This window comes from Salvelinus alpinus, chromosome 5 (assembly GCF_045679555.1).
Source record: "Salvelinus alpinus chromosome 5, SLU_Salpinus.1, whole genome shotgun sequence".
Taxonomy (NCBI): Eukaryota; Metazoa; Chordata; class Actinopteri; order Salmoniformes; family Salmonidae; genus Salvelinus; species Salvelinus alpinus.
The window spans coordinates 25,602,717-25,624,516 of record NC_092090.1 but is presented as its reverse complement, the minus strand read 5'-3'; the positions used below and the strand labels follow the sequence as shown (position 1 = coordinate 25,624,516).

At 43.4% G+C, this 21,800-nt stretch overlaps 1 protein-coding gene across 4 annotated transcripts in view; it reads left to right on the top strand.

The window, feature by feature from the left end:
- The window catches only part of LOC139575808 (solute carrier family 12 member 4-like), a 49,224-nt gene extending 27,438 nt beyond the window's left edge, over nt 1-21,786 (top strand). For all 4 annotated transcript variants that reach the window (XM_071401131.1, XM_071401129.1, XM_071401132.1 and 1 more), the window contains 17 exons: nt 283-497; nt 4,803-4,967; nt 5,139-5,237; nt 5,455-5,512; nt 5,719-5,893; nt 7,515-7,633; nt 9,281-9,379; nt 15,233-15,352; nt 15,474-15,578; nt 15,773-15,941; nt 16,200-16,395; nt 16,665-16,834; nt 17,137-17,268; nt 17,497-17,604; nt 19,012-19,199; nt 20,236-20,369; nt 20,728-21,786. In XM_071401131.1, the coding sequence (XP_071257232.1) occupies nt 283-497; nt 4,803-4,967; nt 5,139-5,237; nt 5,455-5,512; nt 5,719-5,893; nt 7,515-7,633; nt 9,281-9,379; nt 15,233-15,352; nt 15,474-15,578; nt 15,773-15,941; nt 16,200-16,395; nt 16,665-16,834; nt 17,137-17,268; nt 17,497-17,604; nt 19,012-19,199; nt 20,236-20,369; nt 20,728-20,819 (2,344 nt within the window). In that variant the 3' untranslated portion in view covers nt 20,820-21,786. The remainder of the gene's footprint in view (nt 1-282; nt 498-4,802; nt 4,968-5,138; nt 5,238-5,454; nt 5,513-5,718; nt 5,894-7,514; nt 7,634-9,280; nt 9,380-15,232; nt 15,353-15,473; nt 15,579-15,772; nt 15,942-16,199; nt 16,396-16,664; nt 16,835-17,136; nt 17,269-17,496; nt 17,605-19,011; nt 19,200-20,235; nt 20,370-20,727) is intronic.
- The last annotated feature ends 14 nt before the right edge of the window (nt 21,787-21,800 follow it).

Here is a 21,800-nt window from a genome sequence, read left to right as displayed (position 1 = left end):
GATTTAATTTGGTGTTAATGATCAGTTTGCCCCTGACGGAAGCCAAAACACTTTCTGTTCCGCTGGCTGGAATGGTCAAGGGAGATATAATTGTATTTCCATTGTTGAACTTTGTCCTAAAGATCTAGCTACTGTACGCATACTGTACATTTTTTTCAGTGTAGCTATAATATAGCTAATATCTGATCTAAAGTAGAGTGAAAACACATATCATCACATTATCATGACATGTTATCATCACTCTGTTGATAATCAGAACCAATAATATTCCTCTTTCTCCAGGATCTGTATGTTGGGTAACAGGACATTGGTGAGAGATCAGTTTGACGTGTGTAGTAAGACGGCTCTAGAGGGCAATGTGACTGTACCTAGTCAGCTGTGGAGGAACTTCTGTAGCTCTGGCAACATGAGTAGTCCTCAATGTGACGACTACTTCAACCAGAACAACGTTACAGAGATACAGGGAATACCAGGACTGGCCAGCGGCATCATCAGAGGTAAAGACCAAAGTCAGAGGATGGACCATATTTGTAATGATATGGCTATTACCACACTCCTGGGTCTAGGATACAGCTCTAAGATCAGCTTCCCCCTCCCACAGTCCTTACCTTAACCATTAGTGGGGGGAAATGTATAACTGACCCAAGATTAGCATCTGGGGGCAACTTCACCCTATTACTATAGCCAATGGGGGCCAGCCAGCTAGGGGGCAGCAGAGCCACATCCACTTTTATTTATTTTTATTTGCTTTACCTTTATTTAACCAGGTAGGCTAGTTGAGAACCAGTTCTCATTTACAACTGCGACCTGACCAAGATAAATCAAAGCAGTGCGACACAAACAACAACACAGTTACACATGGAATTTACAAACATGCAGTCAATAATACAATAGAAAAGGTGTGTGCAAATGAGGTAAGATAAGGGAAGTAAGGCAATAAATAGGCCACAGTGGCAAAATAATTACAATATAGCAATTAAACACTGGAGTGATAGATGTGCAGAAGATGAGTGTGCAAGTAGAGATACTGGGGTGCAAAGGAGCAAGATAAATAAATAAATACAGTATGGGGATGAGGTAGTTAGATGGGCTATTTACAGATGGGCTATGTACAGGTGCAGTGATCTGTGAGCTGGAGATGCTTAATGTGAGTCTGGAAGGAGAGTTTACAGTCTAACCAGACACCTAGGTATTTGTAGTTGTCCACATATTCTAAGTCAGAACCGACCAGAGTAGTGATGCTGGACGGGCAGGCAGGTGTGGGCAGCGATCGGTTGAAGAGCATGCATTTAGTTTTACTTGCATTTAAGAGCAGTTGGAGGCCACGGAAGGAGAGTTGTATGGTATTGAAGCTCATCTGGAGGTTAGTTAACACAGTGTCCAAAGAAGGGCCTATCCAAAATGGTGTCGTCTGCGTAGAGGTGGATCAAAGAATCACCGCAGCAACAGCGACATCATTGATATATACAGAGAAAAGAGTCAGCCCAAGAATTGAACCCTGTGGCACCCGCCATAGAGACTGCCAGAGGTCCGGACAACAGGCCCTCCGATTTGACACACTGAACTCTGTCTGAGAAGTAGTTGGTGAACCAGGCGAGGCAATCATTTGAGAAACCAAGGTTGTTGAGTCTGCCGATAAGAATGTGGTCATTGACAGAGTCGAAAGCCTTGACCAGGTCGATGAATAGAGCTGCACAGTTTTGTCTCTTATCGATGGCGGTTATGATATCGTTTAAGACCTTGAGCGTGGCTGAGGTGCACCCATGACCAGCTCGGAAACCAGATTGCATAGCAGAGAAGGTACGGTGGGATTCGAAATGGTTGGTGATCTGTTTGTTCACTTGGCTTTCGAAGACCTTAGAAAGGCAGGGTAGGATAGATATAGGTCTGTAGCAATTTGGGTCTAGAGTGTCTCCCCCTTTGAAGAGGGATGACCACGGCAGCTTTCCAATCTTTGGGGATCTCAGACGATACGAAAGAGAGATTGAACAGGCTAGTAATAGGGGTTGCAACAATTTCGGCAGATAATTTTAGAAAGAGAGGGTCCAGATTGTCTAGCCCGGCTGATTTGTAAGGGTTCAGATTTTGCAGCTCTTTCAGAACATCAGCTATCTCGATTTGGGGGAAAGAGAAATGGGGAGGCTTGGGCAAGTTGCTGTGGGGGGTGCAGGGCTGTTGACCGGGGTAGGGTAGCCAGGTGGAAAGCAAGGCCAGCCGTAGAAAAATGCTTATTGAAATTCTCATTCTCAATTCTCATGGATTTATCGGTGGTGACAGTTTCCTAGCCTCAGTGCAGTGGGCAGTTGGAAGGAGGTGCTCTTATTCTCCATGGACTTTACAGTGGCCCAGAACTTTTGGGAATTAGTGCTTCAGGATGCAAATTTCTGTTTGAAAAAGCTAGCATTTGATTTCCTAACTGCCTGTATATATTGGTTCCTAACTTCCCTGAAAAGTTGCATATCGCGGGGGCTATTCGATGCTAATGGGGTACGCCACAGGATGTTTTTGTGCTGGTCAAGGGCAGTCAGGTCTGGAGTGAACCAAGGGCTATATCTGTTCCTGGTTCTACATTTTTTGAACGGGGCATGCTTATTTTAGATGGTGAGGAAAGCACTTTTAAAGAATAACCAGGCATCCTCTACTGTCGGAATGAGGTCAATATCCTTCCAGGATACCCGGGCCAGGTTGATTAGAAAGACCTGCTCGCTGAAGTGTTTTAGGGAGCGTTTGACAGTGATGAGGGGTGGTCGTTTGACCGCAGACCCATTACGGACGCAGGCAATGAGGCAGTGATCGCTGAGAAACTGGTTGAAGACAGCAGAGGTGTATTTGGGGGGCAGGTTGGTTAGGATGATATTTATGAGGGTTCCCGTGTTTGCGGATTTGGGGTTGTACCTGGTAGGTTCATTGATAATTTGTGTGAGATTGAGGGTATCAAGCTTAGATTGTAGGATGGCCGGGGTGTTAAGCATGTTCCAGTTTAGGCCACCTAACAGCACAAGCTCTGAAGATAGATGGGGGCAACCAATTCACATATGTTGTCCAGGGCACAGCTGGGGGCAGAAGGTGGTCTATAGCAAGCGGCAACAGTGAGAGACTTGTTTCTGGAAAGGTCGATTTATAAAAGTAGAAGCTCAAATTGTTTGGGCACAGACCTGGACAGAACTATGCTTGCTATCTCTGCAGTAGATTGCAACTCCGCCCCCTTTAGCAGTTCTATCTTGTCAGAAAATGTTATATTTAGGGATGGAAATTCCAGGGTTTTTGGTGGTCTTCCTAAGCCAGGATTCAGACACGGCTAGGACATCCGGGTTGGCAGAGTGTGCTAAAGCATTGAATAAAACAAACTTAGGGAGAAGGCTTCTAATGTTAACATGCATGAAACCAGGGCTTTTACGGTTACAAAAGTCAACAAATGAGAGCGCTTGGGGAATGGGAGTGGAGCTAGGCACTGCAGGGCCTGGGTTAACCTCTACATCACCAGAGGAACAGAGGAGGAGTAGGATAAGGATAAGTATAAGAACTGCTCGTCTAGTACGTTCGGTACAGAGAGTAAAAGGAGACGTTTTCTGGGCACGGTATAATATATTGTACAGACAAAGGTATGGTAGGATGTGAATACAGTGGATGTAAACCTATGCATTGAGTAACGATGAGAGAGATATTGTCTCTAGAAACATAATTTAAACCAGGTGAGGTCACCGCATGTGTGGGTGGTGGAACTAAAGGGTTAGCTAAGGCGTATTGAGCAGGGCTTGAGGCTCTACAATGAAATAAGGCAATAATTACTAACCAAAACAGCAATGGACCAGGCATATTGACATTAAGGAGAGGCATGCGTAGCCGAGTGATCATTGGGTCCAGTAAGTAGCTGGGCGGGCTGGAGACACGGCGATACAGACAGCTAGCGGGCCGGGGATAGCAGGCTAGCAGAATGGCCTTAGAGGGATGTCGTGAGGGAAGAAGTCAGTTGTAGCCCCTTCATACGGTTACGTTGGCAGATCAGTCGTGATGGATCAGCAGGGCTCCGTGTAGAAAAGCGTCCAGGCCAATTGGCAAAATAGGTATTGTAGCCCAAGGAGTGGCCAGCTCCAGGCTAATTGGTGGTTGCTTCGGGACAGAGACGTTAGCCAGGAGAAGCCAATCGGATAGCCGCAAGATAGCTGCGATGATCCAGGTGAAGAGGTTCAGAGCTTGCGGTAGGAATCTGGGGATATGGAGAATAAGAAGTCCGATACGCTCTGGGTTGAATCGCGTTGTACAGACTGGCAGGAGTTGTCCAGGCTAAAGGTTAGCTGATGACCGCTAGCAGTGGTTAGCTGACTACTAGCTAGTAGCTAGTTAGCTGGCTAGCTTCTGTTGGGTGTTCCGGTTCTGAAGTAAAGAAAATAGCAGATCCATACCACATTGGATGAGGCTGGTTGCAGAAGAGTATGTTAAAGTTGGGGTTAAGAAAAATATAAACAATATATGCGAAGAAAAAATATATAAAAAGATATATACACGGGACAAGACGAAGACAAAAGACGCCTGACTGCTATACCATTTTACAATAGTGATGACATCTAATTACAGTAAAACATAGACTTTGTGTACAACATGTTTATAGTGATTTAGCTATCTAAAAAGTGAATATACTGTATATACTTTGTAAAACATTTTCTGTTATTATAACAATAATTTGTGATGCTGTAGAGCTTTGGTGGGTGTTGTCGTGCCGTTAGGTGGATGCCATTACGTTGCTTACTTTGTGGATGGGATGCTAGCATTTCTATAAACTTGGTTCCTGATGTATGTTTTAGATAACATGTGGGGAGACTACCTGGAGAAAGGTCAGATCTTGGAGAAGGCAGGTCTGCCCTCAGTAGACGTCCACGGGGCTGTGGAGAGCTTCGGCCTGTACGTCTCAGCTGACATCGCTACCTCCTTCACCCTCCTGGTGGGAATCTTCTTTCCCTCCGCCACAGGTAAGACCTGGAAACCCAGATCCATAACTGGCAACCCAGACCATGAACTGGCAACACCAGACCAATAAACCAGCTGGCAACCCAGAGACATTTTTGTTCACTGATTGGTTGAGTCAACATTCTGAGAGTTGTCAGTAACTGATGTGTGTCCTTCATGTCCCTGTACTGTAGGTATCATGGCAGGCTCCAACAGATCAGGAGATCTGAAAGATGCTCAGAAGTCCATCCCTATTGGAACCATCTTGGCTATAACCACTACTACCCTTGTCTGTATCCTTTCATGGAGTCAATAGTAAAATCAAATCAACATTTATTTGTCACGTGCACAGGATACAGCAGGTGTAAACGGTACAGTGAAATGCCTACTTGCAAGCTCTTCCTCATCCATGTCAATAGGCAGTGTTCGCCCCAAGTTGTTCAATGTCTAGATACATCTGTCTTCCATACTGCATGTGTTTCTGTGTGTTCCTTAACATCCTGCCGTCAGATTTCAGCTCCGTGGTTCTGTTTGGGGCCTGTATTGAAGGAGCGGTCCTAAGGGACAAGTAAGTGAACTTGTCTGTAGCATTAGGCCACATCTTTGACATCACAAGATACATTCAAGTCCAGACAATAGCCTGTCTGCTTCTCAACAACATACAGTACAAGCTTGTAATTATATTTGTTGGTATGGCAAAGAACTTCAGATGCTGTGTTTGTTGGTATTGATAATGGCCCTGCTAACAGGTCCTTGTCCTCTCCTGTCCTGTAGGTTTGGGGATGCAGTCAGTAAGAACCTGGTTGTGGGGACTCTGTCCTGGCCCTCCCCCTGGGTCATCGTGATTGGCTCCTTCTTCTCCACCGTGGGGGCGGGACTACAGTCCCTGACCGGCGCCCCTCGTCTCCTACAGGCCATCGCCAAGGACAACATCATCCCCTTCCTCAGGGTAGGACCAGCCACCTTGGCAGGTAGCCTAGCGGTTAAGAGCATTGTGTCAGTAACCGAAAGGTTGCTGGTTCAAATCCCAGAGCCGACTAGGTAAAAAATATGCCCATGTGCTCTTGAGCAAGGCACTTACCCTAATTGCTCCTGTAAGTCACTCTGGATAAGAGTGTCTGCTCAAATGTAAAAAAAAATCATACACTGGCTATCAGTGCCCTTCCTTATGTCTTTGTGGGTGGAGCTGTATTGTACATACACACTGTGTAATTTCTATACAATGCAAAGCATCTAGTGGCCTGAAAAAAACAGCCATAATTCAAGGTTTCTCTAGCTGCGACCACTGTTTGTACACATTGCTTGATACATTGCTCGGCTCTATGCCCGTGTGTGCTCACAGTGGCCCTACTATTAGATACATTATGATACACAACTAAAAACTACAGTGAACAAGAGAATAGAGTTGTGGTTGTTTTTGCTTACTCATTTGAATGAAGCTGAACATAGGAGTTCATTTGCATTCCCACATGTAAATTATTGTTGGTAGAAGAGGATTAGCTTTATAAAAGAAGGACATTATGTAACCCTGTTCTAGGATCAGCTTAAGCGACCATGAAAATTCTGGTAAAAAAACTGGCCTAGGACCAGTACTTAGAGGCCCATTGCACCCGTTTTTCAATCAATAACAAATCATTTCTCGGTAACAATTAAGTACCTTACAATAATAGTTTTTCATTAAAATCAACAAAAATATAATTTTTTAGCAAAAACATTTTTCTCAAGCAAGAATTTAGCCAGGACTGTCTGGAAGTGGTCCAAGTGGGGAGGGGGAAACTGAAAACTAGCTGTTATTGGCAGAGAGGTTGGAACCCTATTTGTTATTGGTCTTTTATAGTTGCACTATGCAGAAATCGCTCCGCCATTTCCTGGTTGCAAAAATTCAAATAGTTCACCTAATTTCAGTTTGTGATAAAACAAAGCACACGTATAGTGTAGAGAATCATTGTACCATCTAAACCATTGTGAAATATATTTTCCATAACCAAACATATATTGTATTTTCAGCTGTTTGAAGCTGGTGTACAAAACTGAAAGTAAAATATGCAAAAACAAAATTTAAGAACTGGAAGCATAGAAATAGTGCACATAGAACACATTTACAGCTTGTTAGATTTGCTTTCAATGTGAATGACGGATCTATAACTCACATTTCTATGTGAATTTGTTCAGATCACCCAAAAAGTTAAATATTACAACTTTAACCAATTTACTGCCTGGTGATGTCACCAGACAAGCCGAAACTCCCGCCCATGCAAACCTGCTGATTAGGAGGTCCTGTGTAGATTGTATTTTCAACCAGTAACTATCAGGAAATAACACTGATCAAATGTTTTCACATACCACCTTTACAGTGTTAGTTTCATCAGCTGTTGTACAATCTGATATGAAACACAGGGAAAAATTGAATTTTGACTGCAGTGGGCCTTTAAGGCCACTCAATCCATAATTGATCGGTCCCATTCGCTACAATACAACAATCAGCCTAAAATAAAACAAATAAAAAACAAACCATCACAAAAAAAAAGAATGTATTTATAAAGTGTATATTTTTTTTTTTTCTGGTGCAGGTGTTTGGTCATGGCAAGGCCAATGGGGAGCCAACCTGGGCACTGTTACTGACAGGGCTCATCGCTGAGCTGGGCATCCTCATAGCCTCTCTGGACATGGTGGCCCCCATCCTCTCCATGTGAGTCACACACACACACACATGCACGAAACAGACTAAACACACACATATACACGCAGACATGCACACATCAAACATGATTATTTAAAAGCAGGCAAATAGGGATTATTTCAAATCATATAACGATCTGTTGGGTGAACTTGCTGAACTTGAGGCCTCCCGAGTGGCGCAGAAGTCTAAGGCACTGCATCGCAGTGCTAGCTGTGCCACTAGAGATTCTAGGTTGCAACCGGCTGTGACCGGGAGACCCATGTGGCGGCGCACAATTGGCCCAGCATTGTCCGGGTTAGGGGAGGGTTTGCCCGGCAAGGATGTCCTTGTCCCATTGCGCACTAGCGACTCCTGTGGCAGGCCAGACGCAGTGCACGCTGACACCATCGCCAGGTGTACGGTGTTTCCTCCGACACATTAGTGCGGCTGGCTTCCAGGCCAAGTGGGAATTGTGTCAAGAAGCAGTGCGGCTTGGTTGTGTTGTGTTTCGGAAGAAGCACGGCTCTCGACCTTCGCCTCTCCCGAGTCCGTATGGGAGTTGCAGCGATGAGACAAGACTGTAACTACCAATTGGATACCACAAAATTGTGGAGAAAAAGGGGTAAAAAATCGAATTAAAAATGAATTGCTGAACTTACTCCCATCAGCCAAAGTCATGTAGTTTACATGGGAGAAAACAGACTCTTGATGACTTCCCTTCTCAAACACTGCTAATAAACCAGAAACCATTTTAAACCATAACCATCTCACAGATGTTTAAAAAACATTATAGTCCTCAGGCCAGTAACTGAAAGGCTGCTGGTTCTAATCCCTGAGCTGACTAGGTAAATAATCTGTTGATGTGCCCTTGAGCAAGGAACTTAACCCTAATTGCTCCTGTAAGTCACTCTGGATAAGAGTGTCTGCTAAAATATACTTTAATCAAATCACTTGCATTTTAACAACCACTTCACAAGTGAAACACCTCATTCCAGCCAGGCACTCTGTACACAATCAGCACAAGTGGCTTTGTGTGGAAGGTCACCAAGTGCAGTGGTTCACAAACTGTGGGTCCAGTTATTTTAATTATATTTTAAGAAACTCAGTCCGGCTTTTAACTTACTGTTGAAAGTTATAATAGTTGAATGCACGAGGTAAACATTTTAAATTGGGTAGTGCATCATCAGTATTCCTCTTGTTATGTCAGTCATTGCATACCTTAGAGAGCTATTTATAACATGTCAGAAATGTCCAGATCAACTAGCCCATTTCAGCTAATGTTTTTTAGCTAGGTTTTTTAGCCCATACATTTTGTAGTAATGTTCGAGTCACACAAATATCACATGAATACACATTAGACATGGCATAATGTATAGAACTGCAGGAAATAAGCTTTAAACCTGAAAAATATTCTCTACTTCAACAAGAGGGGTGTGAACAGTTTGTGTCGTGAACAGTGCTTGTGCCCATAGAAATAGATGTTGCGCACATGCACTTTCTTGTGCTTCTGTGTTTTGCCATCAGTTGAGATGTATTTTAGCAGACTACCAGGCCTATACATCCTGCAACAAGTACATAACTGCAAAATTAATATATTGGAATTCCAAATCAATATTTAAATGCCTAAACCGGTTTGGACTGAATTACATTTTTTGGTGTGTGATTTTTTTTCTACAGGTTCTTCTTGATGTGCTATCTGTTTGTGAACTTAGCCTGTGCTGTGCAGACTTTACTACGGACACCCAACTGGAGGCCTAGGTTTAAATATTACCACTGGTAAGTACAGTACAGGTGTATGTGCATGGCATGGCTGTGTATCCGTGCATACTGTATGTGAGTGATGTAACACTCATTTGTATACGCGTGGGTGTTGGGTACACTTTCACTCAATTTGAATAATCTACTTTGCTTTCTCAGGTGACATATTGGGAAGCTTATCAAAATATCCTGTTGACTGACTGGAGGACTTTATGCAGACTCCAGCTAGAGAGACATTTTGTTCTCTGGTGTTCTGATGGTAACCTAGAAAGAAGGAACTTCACTGTAATAAGCTTCAGTAGCTGAACAAGTATAGCACCTGTCATGGAAATTCACCACTCAAACTCAATGTAAAGGAATCAATCTTTATTATCACGACTGGAGAGGTTCACATTCTCAATCCAAGTTTGATGAAAACTCTGAAAAGGGCTTTCCCTCTCAGTCCTTTTATAGTGCTATACAAACAAGTCATATATTCCTGCATGTGACTGACAAGGCTTCTCTCAAAGCTGGGACCTTGAAACTGAGATACTCCTTTTGGATTCCCAGAACAATGTTCTGGCCGTTCTGCCAATTGGTCTGAGAAGGTCACAGTCATCTGCACGAACCAAGATAGAGTGAGAGGAGATGCTGTTTACAATTCAATGCTAGCTCTTCAGACAACAACATTTTCCCTCACATATCCCCGCCTTTTATCACTTTGTGATAATTATTGTTACATTTTAAGGTAAGCATTAGATTATGGCTTAAACTATCAAAGGAGGTTCTATCAAAATACGTCTATTAAAGTAAGCGGAATCAACACATAAAACCAGACACTTTATCCTTTCAAACCCCTTCACTCTGGGTTGTAAAATCTAAAATACACACACACATACACAAAGGATCTGTAGACCCAGAGGTAAATAAATCTCTAAAGGTTTTTGTTTCCATAGCTCTTACCACAATCGGGTTGCATTGACCTGTTCTGTACTAACTGTCCCTGGGACATCAACTAGTAAAAATATAAAGCCTGTTGTTTAACAAATCCCCTAGGGCCTTCAAAAAGTTGGTGCTGACTTATCAGCTCAATATTCAGTACTTAAACATTTACTTGGATCTACTCCAATTCCGGACAGTGTTCCTCGTAATGGAAAAAGTGTGTTTTTGATGACATTACCTTCTTATTTAAATCACTGGTATATTAAAACTATCGAATTGAGTAATAATAATTGAAAATTGTCAAAAACGTATCTTATTCAATTATTCATACCTCTGCCCCAAATTTTCCCACTGTGTTAGGGTTAAAGTCTGTTTGAGTTTAGTGAGTACCACTCACTGTTACTGCCGGCTTATCTATTGGTTCACAGGAAGCTTATCTTTAACCTAAACACCAGATGGCAGCCTCTAATATAATATCAGTCCCAGTGCTCATTCCCTCTGTCAGTCATGTGACCTTGTATTGAAACATTTATTTCTTCAAATTACTAAGATATTGCATTATTAGAGTGCTATTTGAAAAACACTAATATTACCATTTGCATACTGTCAAAACTCATTAAATGTGACATCCACTGACAGACCATGAGTACCATGAATCTTTCCATTTTACTATCTTTATGACTGTCTTTATTTACCTATGCTAGTCTCCATATCGGTTTCCTTCAACTAGGACCCCTCTACTCTTCCCAATAGGAAAAACCTTCTCAATCACTACTGCTAATACACACGGATCACTCTCAAACAATGCTCTGCTTTTACCCCTATTGTAAGGTTTAAAAACAAACAAAACAAACATGATAACTTTCTCCTTATTGGAAGCCTTTGTTTGCATTTTAGTCTACCCTAACAATGTTACTCTATATTTCTTACCCATTTCTGTTGGATATGCACTCTCTGCTTCACGCTCATTAAATGTCTATTATTTTGAGAGGAATATGTAATGCTCCGAAATTATAAAATACATCGGCCAATTCAGAAGGGGAGAGACACTTTGGAGGGAGCTTCCTTTTTAAGATAGCTCTCGAGACTAGAGTTTCTTTCTAGGATCAACAGTTATTATAACTGGGCTAGCACTGCCTATCAGTCCACTGTCATTGGAATGTTCTGACCATAAGGTTTCTGGTACCTGAGACAGAATAGACTGGGAGGCAGTGTCAGACTTCCACTCGTCCTGGGGGAGTGGTTCAATTTGCCTGCTTACTCATTGGTTTAATATCTCATCATTTGGGATATCAACAAAAACTCCATCGGGAGTACAATAAATTGTAGCCTTAAGTTTAGTTAACAAGTCTCTACCTAGCAAGTTAAACGGTTGAGTGAGTGAATACAGAATTATTGGTCCTATTGAACAGTGCATGGATTTTGTTTCAGAATGTATTACCGGGGTGGAAGAAATCGCATAAGCATTTATTGTTTTATTGGTTAGGGGTAAGTCAAGTCCCGTACCTTTACCAAAAGTGGAGGTAGTAGCACCTGTATCCACCAACATAGGAATTTCTTTCCCTTGTATTTTTACCATAATGTTGGTATACTGAATTGGTATACTTTTCCCCGTGGGTATTGCTGTATTAAAGATGTTGTTTCCCTGAGGTGCGTCCCTATTGTGGCTGTTTCATTTAAATGAATTCTTAACGAAGCTTTGATTTAACGTGGCATGATATTTTGCATTGGAAGCTGTTTTAAATGCATAGAAAATGCGGCAGTCTTTGTCTGAGGCTTTATTTCCCATACCCTTAAGACAGTCATACTCATCAGAACACTGAGGCTTTATTTCCCAGACCCTTTAGATTGTCATACTCATCAGAACACTGAGGCTTTATTTCCCAGACCCTTTAGATAGTCATACTCATCAGAACACTGAGGCTTTATTTCCCAGACCCTTTAGATTGTCATACTCATTAGAACACTGAGGCTTTATTTCCCAGACCCTTTAGACAGTCATACTCATCAGAACACTGAGGCTTTATTTCCCAGACCCTTAAGACAGTCCAGACCCTTTAGACAGTCATACTCATCAGAACACTGAGGCTTTATTTCCCAGACCCTTAAGACAGTCCAGACCCTTTAGACAGTCATACTCATCAGAACACTGAGGCTTTATTTCCCAGACCCTTTAGATAGTCATACTCATCAGAACACTGAGGCTTTATTTCCCAGACCCTTAAGACAGTCATACTCATCAGAACACTGAGGCTTTATTTCCCAGACCCTTTAGACAGTCATACTCATCAGAACACTGAGGCTTTATTTCCCAGACCCTTTAGATAGTCATACTCATCAGAACACTGAGGCTTTATTTCCCAGACCCTTTAGATAGTCATACTCATCAGAACACTGAGGCTTTATTTCCCAGACCCTTAAGACAGTCCAGACCCTTTAGACAGTCATACTCATCAGAACACTGAGGCTTTATTTCCCAGACCCTTTAGATAGTCATACTCATCAGAACACTGAGGCTTTATTTCCCAGACCCTTAAGACAGTCATACTCATCAGAACACTGAGGCTTTATTTCCCAGACCCTTTAGATAGTCATACTCATCAGAACACTTGGTAGTGGCCATTCCATCAGTCCTCTTGGTTATGAAGGCCCAGCAGGGTTCTCCTTCTCCAATGACCATCTACTTCTGGGCCACTACTCCAGGCCTGCGTTGGTCCCTTCAGAAGAACTTGGTACGGCACTCTCCAACAGAGGTCCTTCCAACTCTTTCTCCTGAAGTCTTTGACCACCACGAAATCACCTGGGTTGAAATAGTGCTCAGCTCCACCTGCCAAGTTCGGCAAAGACACCTTTACCCGGGGGAAAAGTCTCTTAAGAACACTTTTAAGGGTGACACAATTCTCAACCATGTCTTCCTCCATTCCTTGCAGGGACAACCTGTTCTTGGGAAAAGGTGCATTAGTCATCCTCATGGGATGGCCAGTCAGCACCTTGTGTGGAGAGAGACCAGTGACTGTGTGGGATCTGCCTCTCATACTCAGTGCCAATGGAAGCACCTTTACCCATGTCAGGCTTGTTTCACCAATTAGTTTAAACAATTTTGTTTTCAGAGTTTGGTTCAACATTTTTAGTCATGCAAATAAAACATTGTACAACCCCACCACCAGAGAAATGTCCTGCAAGCACAGTAAAACCTACTGTACACCAATATCAGCCCCCCGCACCTCTCTGATTCAGAGGGGTTGGGTTAAATGCGGAAACACACATTTCAGTTGAATGCGTTCAGTTGTACAACGTTTGTACAACGTACAAGCGTTCAGTTGTATCCCCCTTTCCCTTATTTATTCATTTATTTACAAGATCCACCATCCCTCTTTTTGACCATGTGACAATTTGGCAAGGAATTGGAAAGTACAGCGGGGCATGGCTGGTCTGCTCTACTCATCCAGCCATACACCCGAGGCGTCCTTCTCTGATGCATCAGCCGTTGCCTGCAGAGTCATTAACAGAGAAAGGGTTAGTGGAAGCGGGAACTGCTGCCATGTGAAGGAGGGGGAAACAGAAGAGGAATCAGCCAATGTAGCTGCGCGGTCAGCCCCAGTGTTCCCCAGAGGAATGTTGTCATTAGAGGAAGAATGCGTCTGACACTTGATTATAGAAACAGAGGAGTGCAGCTGGACCGCCTCTAAGAGAGACCAAACAAGCTTACTGTGTGCAATCTGTTTTTCAGACGAGGTCAAAAACCCTCTATTCCTCTACAATGTTCCAAAATCATGCACAACACCGAACTCAGATCTACTATCAGTGTAAATGTTATCAGAGCAAAATATAAGCTCTAGTCAAGCCTGGGCAGATACGTGTGAGGGGAGTCGAGAACTTTCCACAGTTTCCAAAACAGTCCAACAGCATAACCAACTAATTGATTCCCTTTTTCGTTTCTCTCGGCAGACCCAACTACAACTACAACTAAAAGTCTGGATTGTCTAATGGGGTGTCTCTCAAGTCCAACATAGGGCTACAGTCAACTTCAATAGCTAAATCACAGTCATGGTCTTCACCGGTTTCTGCTGCAGGGAGAAGAGTTGAAGGGTTAAGAATGTTCTGATAGTCTAGCAGTCTCGCAGGCATCAAATGAGCCGTTTTTGCCTGATTAATAATTGCCTCCACCAAATGGGGCACATGTACGGTTAGAAGAGACATTGCCACAATATCAGAACATCTCACCAGTCCAGACCACAGCTTCACTTGCCTCCATCTTTCTCCCATAAATACAATCCGGCAGCGGTTGAACTTATTAATTGCCTCTAATCTACCAGTGGAGAGGGCGCGACTCTCAGAAGTAATGTCATGACCCAAATATTTAACCGGCATAATTGCATCTTACTGGGGGAAACTTTATGACCATTTTCTGCCCAAAAAATCTCCTCTGATTTTGAGCAAACCAACAAATGGTCAACATACTGAACCAAAACACTCCCTCCAGGATCAACAAAAGAAGAGAAGAGAAGAGAAAAGAAAAGAAAGAAAGAAAGAAAGAAAGAAAGAAAGAAAGAAAGAAAGAAAGAAAGCATGAGCTAAATCAATTACTAAAAAACAAACTACCTGGAGGCATCTGGGATAAAATGGTAACAGTGTTAGGCACCAGGGGTGCTCTAGCATGTACAGCATCGTTTACTATTCTGTCTTGCACAAAACGATATTCACCAGATGGTTTAATTGCAGGTAAAATTGGTGTGTTACAGGGCAAATTCGGGCAGAGAACCAGAGCGCCTCTTTCAACTAATGCACTATGGGAATGATACCCTTTTTGGCTTCTTTGCTAAACGGGTACTGAGCTTTGTACCGTCTGAGGGTGCTTTTTGGAACGACCACAACTGGTGCAGCTCCTTTCATGCGTCCAATAGTATAGTATAAAGAGTACTACATTATATCTGTGTGTTTCCCCCACAGGGCTCTGTCTTTTCTGGGTATGAGTATGTGTCTGGCTCTGATGTTCATCTCCTCCTGGTATTATGCCATCGTGGCCATGTGCATCGCTGGCATGATCTACAAGTACATTGAGTACCAGGGGTATGTCTGGACTCCTACCCATCTCATATCATAATTGTATATCATTGGGTCAATGTATGAGTTAGCTATTTAGGCCAGAGTATATATTCTGATGCTGTCACTCTCTCTGTCTCTCTCTCAGAGCGGAGAAGGAGTGGGGAGATGGGATACGAGGTTTGTCCCTCAGTGCAGCGCGCTACTCTCTGCTACGGCTGGAGCATGGACCCCCTCACACTAAAAACTGGAGGTAAACATCCTTCCTCATCCATAGTCTTAGATATCCGGTATCTCCAACTTCAGATATGCATAACTACCTCTTCCTCTTCATACATTCTGTACTTTCTAACACTCTACAGTTTCTACTGTTGTTTTTTAGTTGTTTATTAGTACTTCCAGGTAGATTCTCATGTTCTTTGTCTCTCTTGCCCCTCCACTCTCCAGGCCCCAGGTCCTGGTGCTGTTGAAGCTGGATGAGGACCTCCATGTGAAGTATCCCCGTCTGTTGACCTTTGTCTCCCAGCTGAAGGCAGGGAAGGGCCTGACCATAGTGGGCTCTGTCATCCAGGGACAGTTCCTGGACAGCTACGGAGAAACACAGGCCTCTGAGCAGGTAGGGATAGAGCTGTAACTTATTTCTCCGATAGCCTAATGTGTGTACAAGGAAAATACATTTTGCCGTACTGTAGCTTTATGGAATCAGCTCAGGATTGTTTGAAGGCTGTTACCTTCCTCGCTCGGTCATACAGTCCACTTTATAAAGCTATAAGAAAGATATCAAATTTCTGTTGTCTCCTCTGTGCCAATAAGAATAAGTGAGTTTATTACCAGCTTTATGATTACCTGCATTGTCTGCTCTCAACCTCGTCAGGCCGTAAAGAACATGATGGAGATCGAGCGGGTGAAGGGTTTCTGCCAGGTGGTTGTGGCGTCCAAGGTGAGGGAGGGCATTGCCCACCTGATCCAGTCATGTGGCCTGGGGGGCATGAAGCACAACACAGTGGTGATGGGATGGCCCTACGGCTGGAGGCAAAGTGAAGACCCCCGCGCATGGAAGACATTCATTAGTAAGACTCTGATTTACTTTAAACTAGCCTGGTCCTACACATAGATCTGACCCGTTCCCATAATAATATTCCAAACCATAACCTCATCCCAGTTTCTCCATGAGAGCATTGGCCATCTCTATGTTTCTGTGGGTTTGGTGCTGTCCTTCAGCCTGTATAATATTTGAAACATTACGTGCTGACTCTTTAGTTAACTGATAGCATCAGCTGTATTACATTACATATTACACAAAGTAAACATATTTACCTCTCTGTGCCCCTCCCCACAGACACAGTCCGCTGTACCACAGCAGCCCACCTGGCTCTGATGGTGCCCAAGAATGTTTCCTTCTACCCCAGCAACCACGAACGCTTCACAGATGGCACTATCGATGTGTGGTGGATCGTCCATGACGGAGGAATGCTCATGCTGCTACCTTTCCTTCTCAAACAGCACAAGGTAAAGTCCCGCGCACATCAATGCAGAAACTCTGGGAGCATTTACTGTTGGCCACCATGACTTGAGAGAGACTAAAGAAGAAGGGATTTCTTGGTCAGAAAAGGATCTACATTTACATTTTAGCAGACGCTCTTATCCAGGGTGACTTAGAGGAGCAATTAGGGTTAAGTGCCTTGCTCAAGGGCACATCGGCAGATGTTTCACCTAGTCGGCTCAGGGATTGGAACCAGAGTCCTTTTAGTTACTGGCCCAATGCTCTTAACTGCTAGACTACTCCATTCTTACCATGGTGTGTGTTTCAGGTTTGGAGGAAGTGTAAGATGCGTATCTTCACTGTGGCCCAGATGGATGACAACAGTATTCAGATGAAGAAGGACCTGGCTACGTTCCTGTACCAGCTGAGAATAGAGGCAGAGGTGGAGGTGGTGGAAATGGTGTGAGATGTTCTTCCTTAAAGCTAATTATGTAATGATGGTGGAGACGGTGAGAGATGAACCTCCTTAAATCTAATTATGTCATTATGGTGGAGATGGGGAGAGAAGTCCCTCATACCAGGAGTCAAACATGCAATCCAACTAAGAGTTTCCATTTTTAAATCACTTCTCTCCCCTTAGTGTTTTCAAAGGTCAGGTATTTACATACTACCATGTTAATAATTTCAGCATGACAGCGACATCTCGGCCTACACGTATGAGAGGACTCTGATGATGGAGCAGAGATCTCAGATGCTCAGACAGATGAGGCTGTCCAGCGCAGAGAGAGAAAGAGAGGTACATATTACACATCAACAAACATCCACAGAATTACACCTGTCAGACCAAACATACATAACAATAGTTGTAGACCACAGTGAAGGACATATTGAGCTGGTTTCCCAGACCCAGATGTCTTCTCATGTATTTAAGCATGCTCAGTTGGAGAATCTCCATTGAAAGTGTGATTTAGCCCAGTAGTAGGTTTAATCTGGGGCTGGGAACCAATACACTACATGACCAAAAGTATGCTCGTCGAACATCTCATTGCAAAATCATGGGCATTAATATGGAGTTGGTACCCCCTTTGCTACTGTAACAGCCTCCAGTCTTCTGGCAAGGCTTTCCACTAGATGATGGAACATTGCTGCAGGGACTTGCTTCTATTAAGCCACGAGCATTAGTTAGGTCGGGAAACTGGTGTTTGATGGGGTTGAGGTCAGGGCTCTATACAGGTCAGTCAAGTTCTTCCACACCGATCTCAACAAACCATTTCTGTAAGGACCTTGCTTTGTCATGCTGAAACAGGAAAGGGCCTTCCCCAAACTGTTACCACATAGTTGGAAGCATAGAATCATCTAGAATGTCATTGTATGCTGTAGCATTAATATTTCCCTTCACTGGAACTAAGGGGCCCAGCCCAAACCATGAAAAACAACCCCAGACCATTATTCCTCCTCCACCAAACTTTACAGTTGGGGCAGGTAGCATTCTCATTGGCATCCGCCAAACCCAGATTCGTACGTTGGACTGCCAGATGGTGAAGCGAGTTTCATCACTCCAGAGAATGCATTTCCACTGCTCCAGAGTCCAATGGCGGTGAGCTTTACACCACTCCAGCCGATGCTCGACATTGCGCATGGTGATCTTAGGCTTGTGTGCTGCTGCTCGGCCATGGAAACTCATTTCATGAAGCTCCCGACAAACAGTTATTGTGCTGATGTTGCTTCCAGAAGCAGTTTGGAACTCGGTAGTGAGAGTTGCAACCGAGGACGGCGGTCCCATTCTGTGAGCTTGTGTGACCTACCACTTCGCGGCTGAGTCGTTGTTTCTCCTAGATGTTTCCACTTCACAATAACACCACTTACAGTTGACCGGGGCAGCTCTAGCAGGGCGGATTGACTTGTTGGAAAGGTGGCATCCTATGATGGTGCCACGTTGAAAGTCACTGAGCTCTTCAGTAAGGTCATTCTACTGCCAATATTTGTCTATGGAGATTGCATGGCTGTGTGCTCGATTATACAACTGTCCACAACGGGTGTGGCTGAAATAGCCAAATCCACTCATTTGAAGGGGTGTCCACATACTTTTGTATATTTAGTGTATCTACACTAGCATTAAATGAAGCAATGTTTGGCCATGCATTTCAAGTCACTCTAGTATGGACATTAGGACATTGTATCGCCTGCACTCTGCCCCCTATAGGCCCAGCTGGTAAAGGACAGACACTCTCTGATCCGTATGGGAAGCCTGTACTCAGACGAGGAGGAGGAGGTGGTGGAGCCTGTAGCTGATAAGATCCAGATGACCTGGACCAAGGAGAAGTACGAGGCAGAGAGGAGGAACAGGAACAACGCACCAGAGAACTTCAGAGAACTCATGAGCCTCAAACCGTGAGTCACTTGTTGTTGGTCTATTGGAAGGCCAGGAGTTTTTCTTGAGACACGTGATCTGACTAGGAAAACCCCCAGGCCTTTCACGTGGTTAGGAAAATCTCCATCCGGCCCCATCTGAGGTATTCCACTCTCGCTAGTCTTCCTTCTTCACTCTCTCCTCCTCATCTCCTCTCTCTCTTTTTTCTTCCTCTGTCATCTTGCAGACAGAGAATGGTTCATCCTTTGAGTGATGTGTTATTCTGATCACTCTGTCTGTAAATTCCTGTGAGTAATATGTTAATCTGATCACTCTGTCTGTAGATTCCTTTTAATGATATGTTATTCTGATCACTCTGTCTGTAGATTCCTGTGAGTAATATGTTAATCTGATCACTCTGTCTGTAAATGTATTTTAATGATATGTTATTCTGATCACTCAGAGTCTGTAAATTCCATGCAATGGATTGGATGGAGGGGTGGGGTGTGCTTTGTTATGTGGACTGCACTTGATGTCTTTCTGCTTTATGACTGAGTTGGTTCATGCTGTCCACTGTTGGATATCTGAACATTATTCCACGGCATTGTTAAAGGGATACTTCACCCAAATTACAAAATGACATATTGGATTTCTTACCCTGTAAGCAGTCTATGTACAAGGTATGACAGCAATCCATGCTTTGGTATAGTTTCCTTGGCACCTTTTCCACATACTAACGTTTTAGCATTTGTGGCACAAATCCCATTAAAATCATGGGACCAATATTCACATTTTTTGCGCATCATGTTCAAAACTTCTATAAGGTACTTTTTTGAGGTTCAAAATCAATTGTAGATACTTTCGGATGATTTGAACACGATGAGTGAAAAATTATAATATCGGTCCCATGACGTGAGCATGTGGAAACAGAGCCAGGGAAACTGGATTGCTGTCATACGTTGTCCATAGACTGCATACGGGGTAAGGAAACCAATGTGTAATTTGGGTGAACTATCCCTTTAAATAATTGAATGTTCTGGATTGCATTTGTAACATCTGTTTGTGGTTGTGTCCCAGGGACCAGTCCAATGTGCGGCGGATGCACACGGCAGTGAAGCTGAACGAGGTGATTGTCAACAAGTCCCATGATGCTCGCCTGGTGCTGCTCAACATGCCGGGGCCGCCACGCAACACAGACGGAGACGAGAACTGTATCCTTCACTAACAGCTGCTCTCATTGTACTGGACAACACTGGTCTTAGAGGTCTGTGTGGTACAATATTTCATTTTTTAGGACAATGTTTTAGGGCTCATTATGGGGTTAGGGAGTGTAATTTGGGGAGTGTAATTTGGGGTTGAGTGTAGCATGAGTTGTGTTAAAGGTGAAAGAATGAGTAGGAGTAGATGGCCAGCCAGCATACACGAAAGATTTGGCAATGTGACCCGAGATTAAAGACTACTGGCTTTTAAGCTGAACATCAAATCTGTTGCGTACACAGATTTGCAGATGTAATCGCAGGTGCAGTGATGCAGAGTTGCTGGTTATAACAGTGCTTAACTCTGGCCCAGATATGGAGTTTCTGGAGGTGCTGACAGAAGGTCTGGAGAGAGTGCTTCTGGTGAGAGGAGGAGGACGAGAGGTCATCACTATCTACTCCTGACCTATCAGAAACCACTCTGGTCACAGGTCACGACACTGCCTCGACAGGAGACATTCCACCCCGACCACCGGGGGCACTGCAGCACCGGCAGCAGCATCCAGCCGATCCTCAACATACAGTACATACAAACTGTGCCAATTAATGATGGAATTAAGAGGACTTTTATTGTGGAAAGCAATAATAATTTGCCTGGCATTTCTGCGGAATGTATTGCCTTCCATGAGGACAGTAGCCTTTAAAGATTACATGCTATAATTCCCTCATGAATCCCTTATTGCCAAGGCAACTAAAGCTTGGGTCATTCACAAACCTATTTCTGCAATAGGAGACCATTAACAACTGCTACTTTTACACATACATCCATCGAACATGAATTTTCTATGTCGACTGAGTCAGTATTTTTGTATTGTTTGCAGCAAAGAAATTATGGTGGGCTTTCCCTCATCAAGGATTAGCTTGCCAGATAGCACAGTCTTGGGTGGTCCGTATGAAGGCCTCTGTGTAGAGTGCCAATTTGAGTTCTTTTTTCACAACCTTTTTATGGTTGGTGGAATAAAAACTTTTGTATTTATTTTCTTATTTATTTTCTCAACCTTCCCCCGATGAGGATAAGATTTTTCGGATTGTAGATAATGAAATGCCAGTTGGGGTATTTCAACAGATGGCGCAGAGAGTGCTTGTAAATGTGGAGGCCAGAGATTGTATTGAAACATTATTTTACTGGATTATGATTTGTAATTGTTGAAAGAGAAGAGGTTTTAATTCATTGACAATTATACATTACATTTAATCTGCTATTTCTGTACAAAAGTCATTATTATAGGCATGAAGACTACTTACAGGGCCACCTGAACAGAGTAGCATATGCACACATTTCCTTTTCTTTCCTGTAGACTGCAAGAGCTGTAAAGGCGAAGAGTATTTATCTGAACTTAGCAATAAAATCATGATTAATTTCCCTATTCAACCAGAATTGAACTA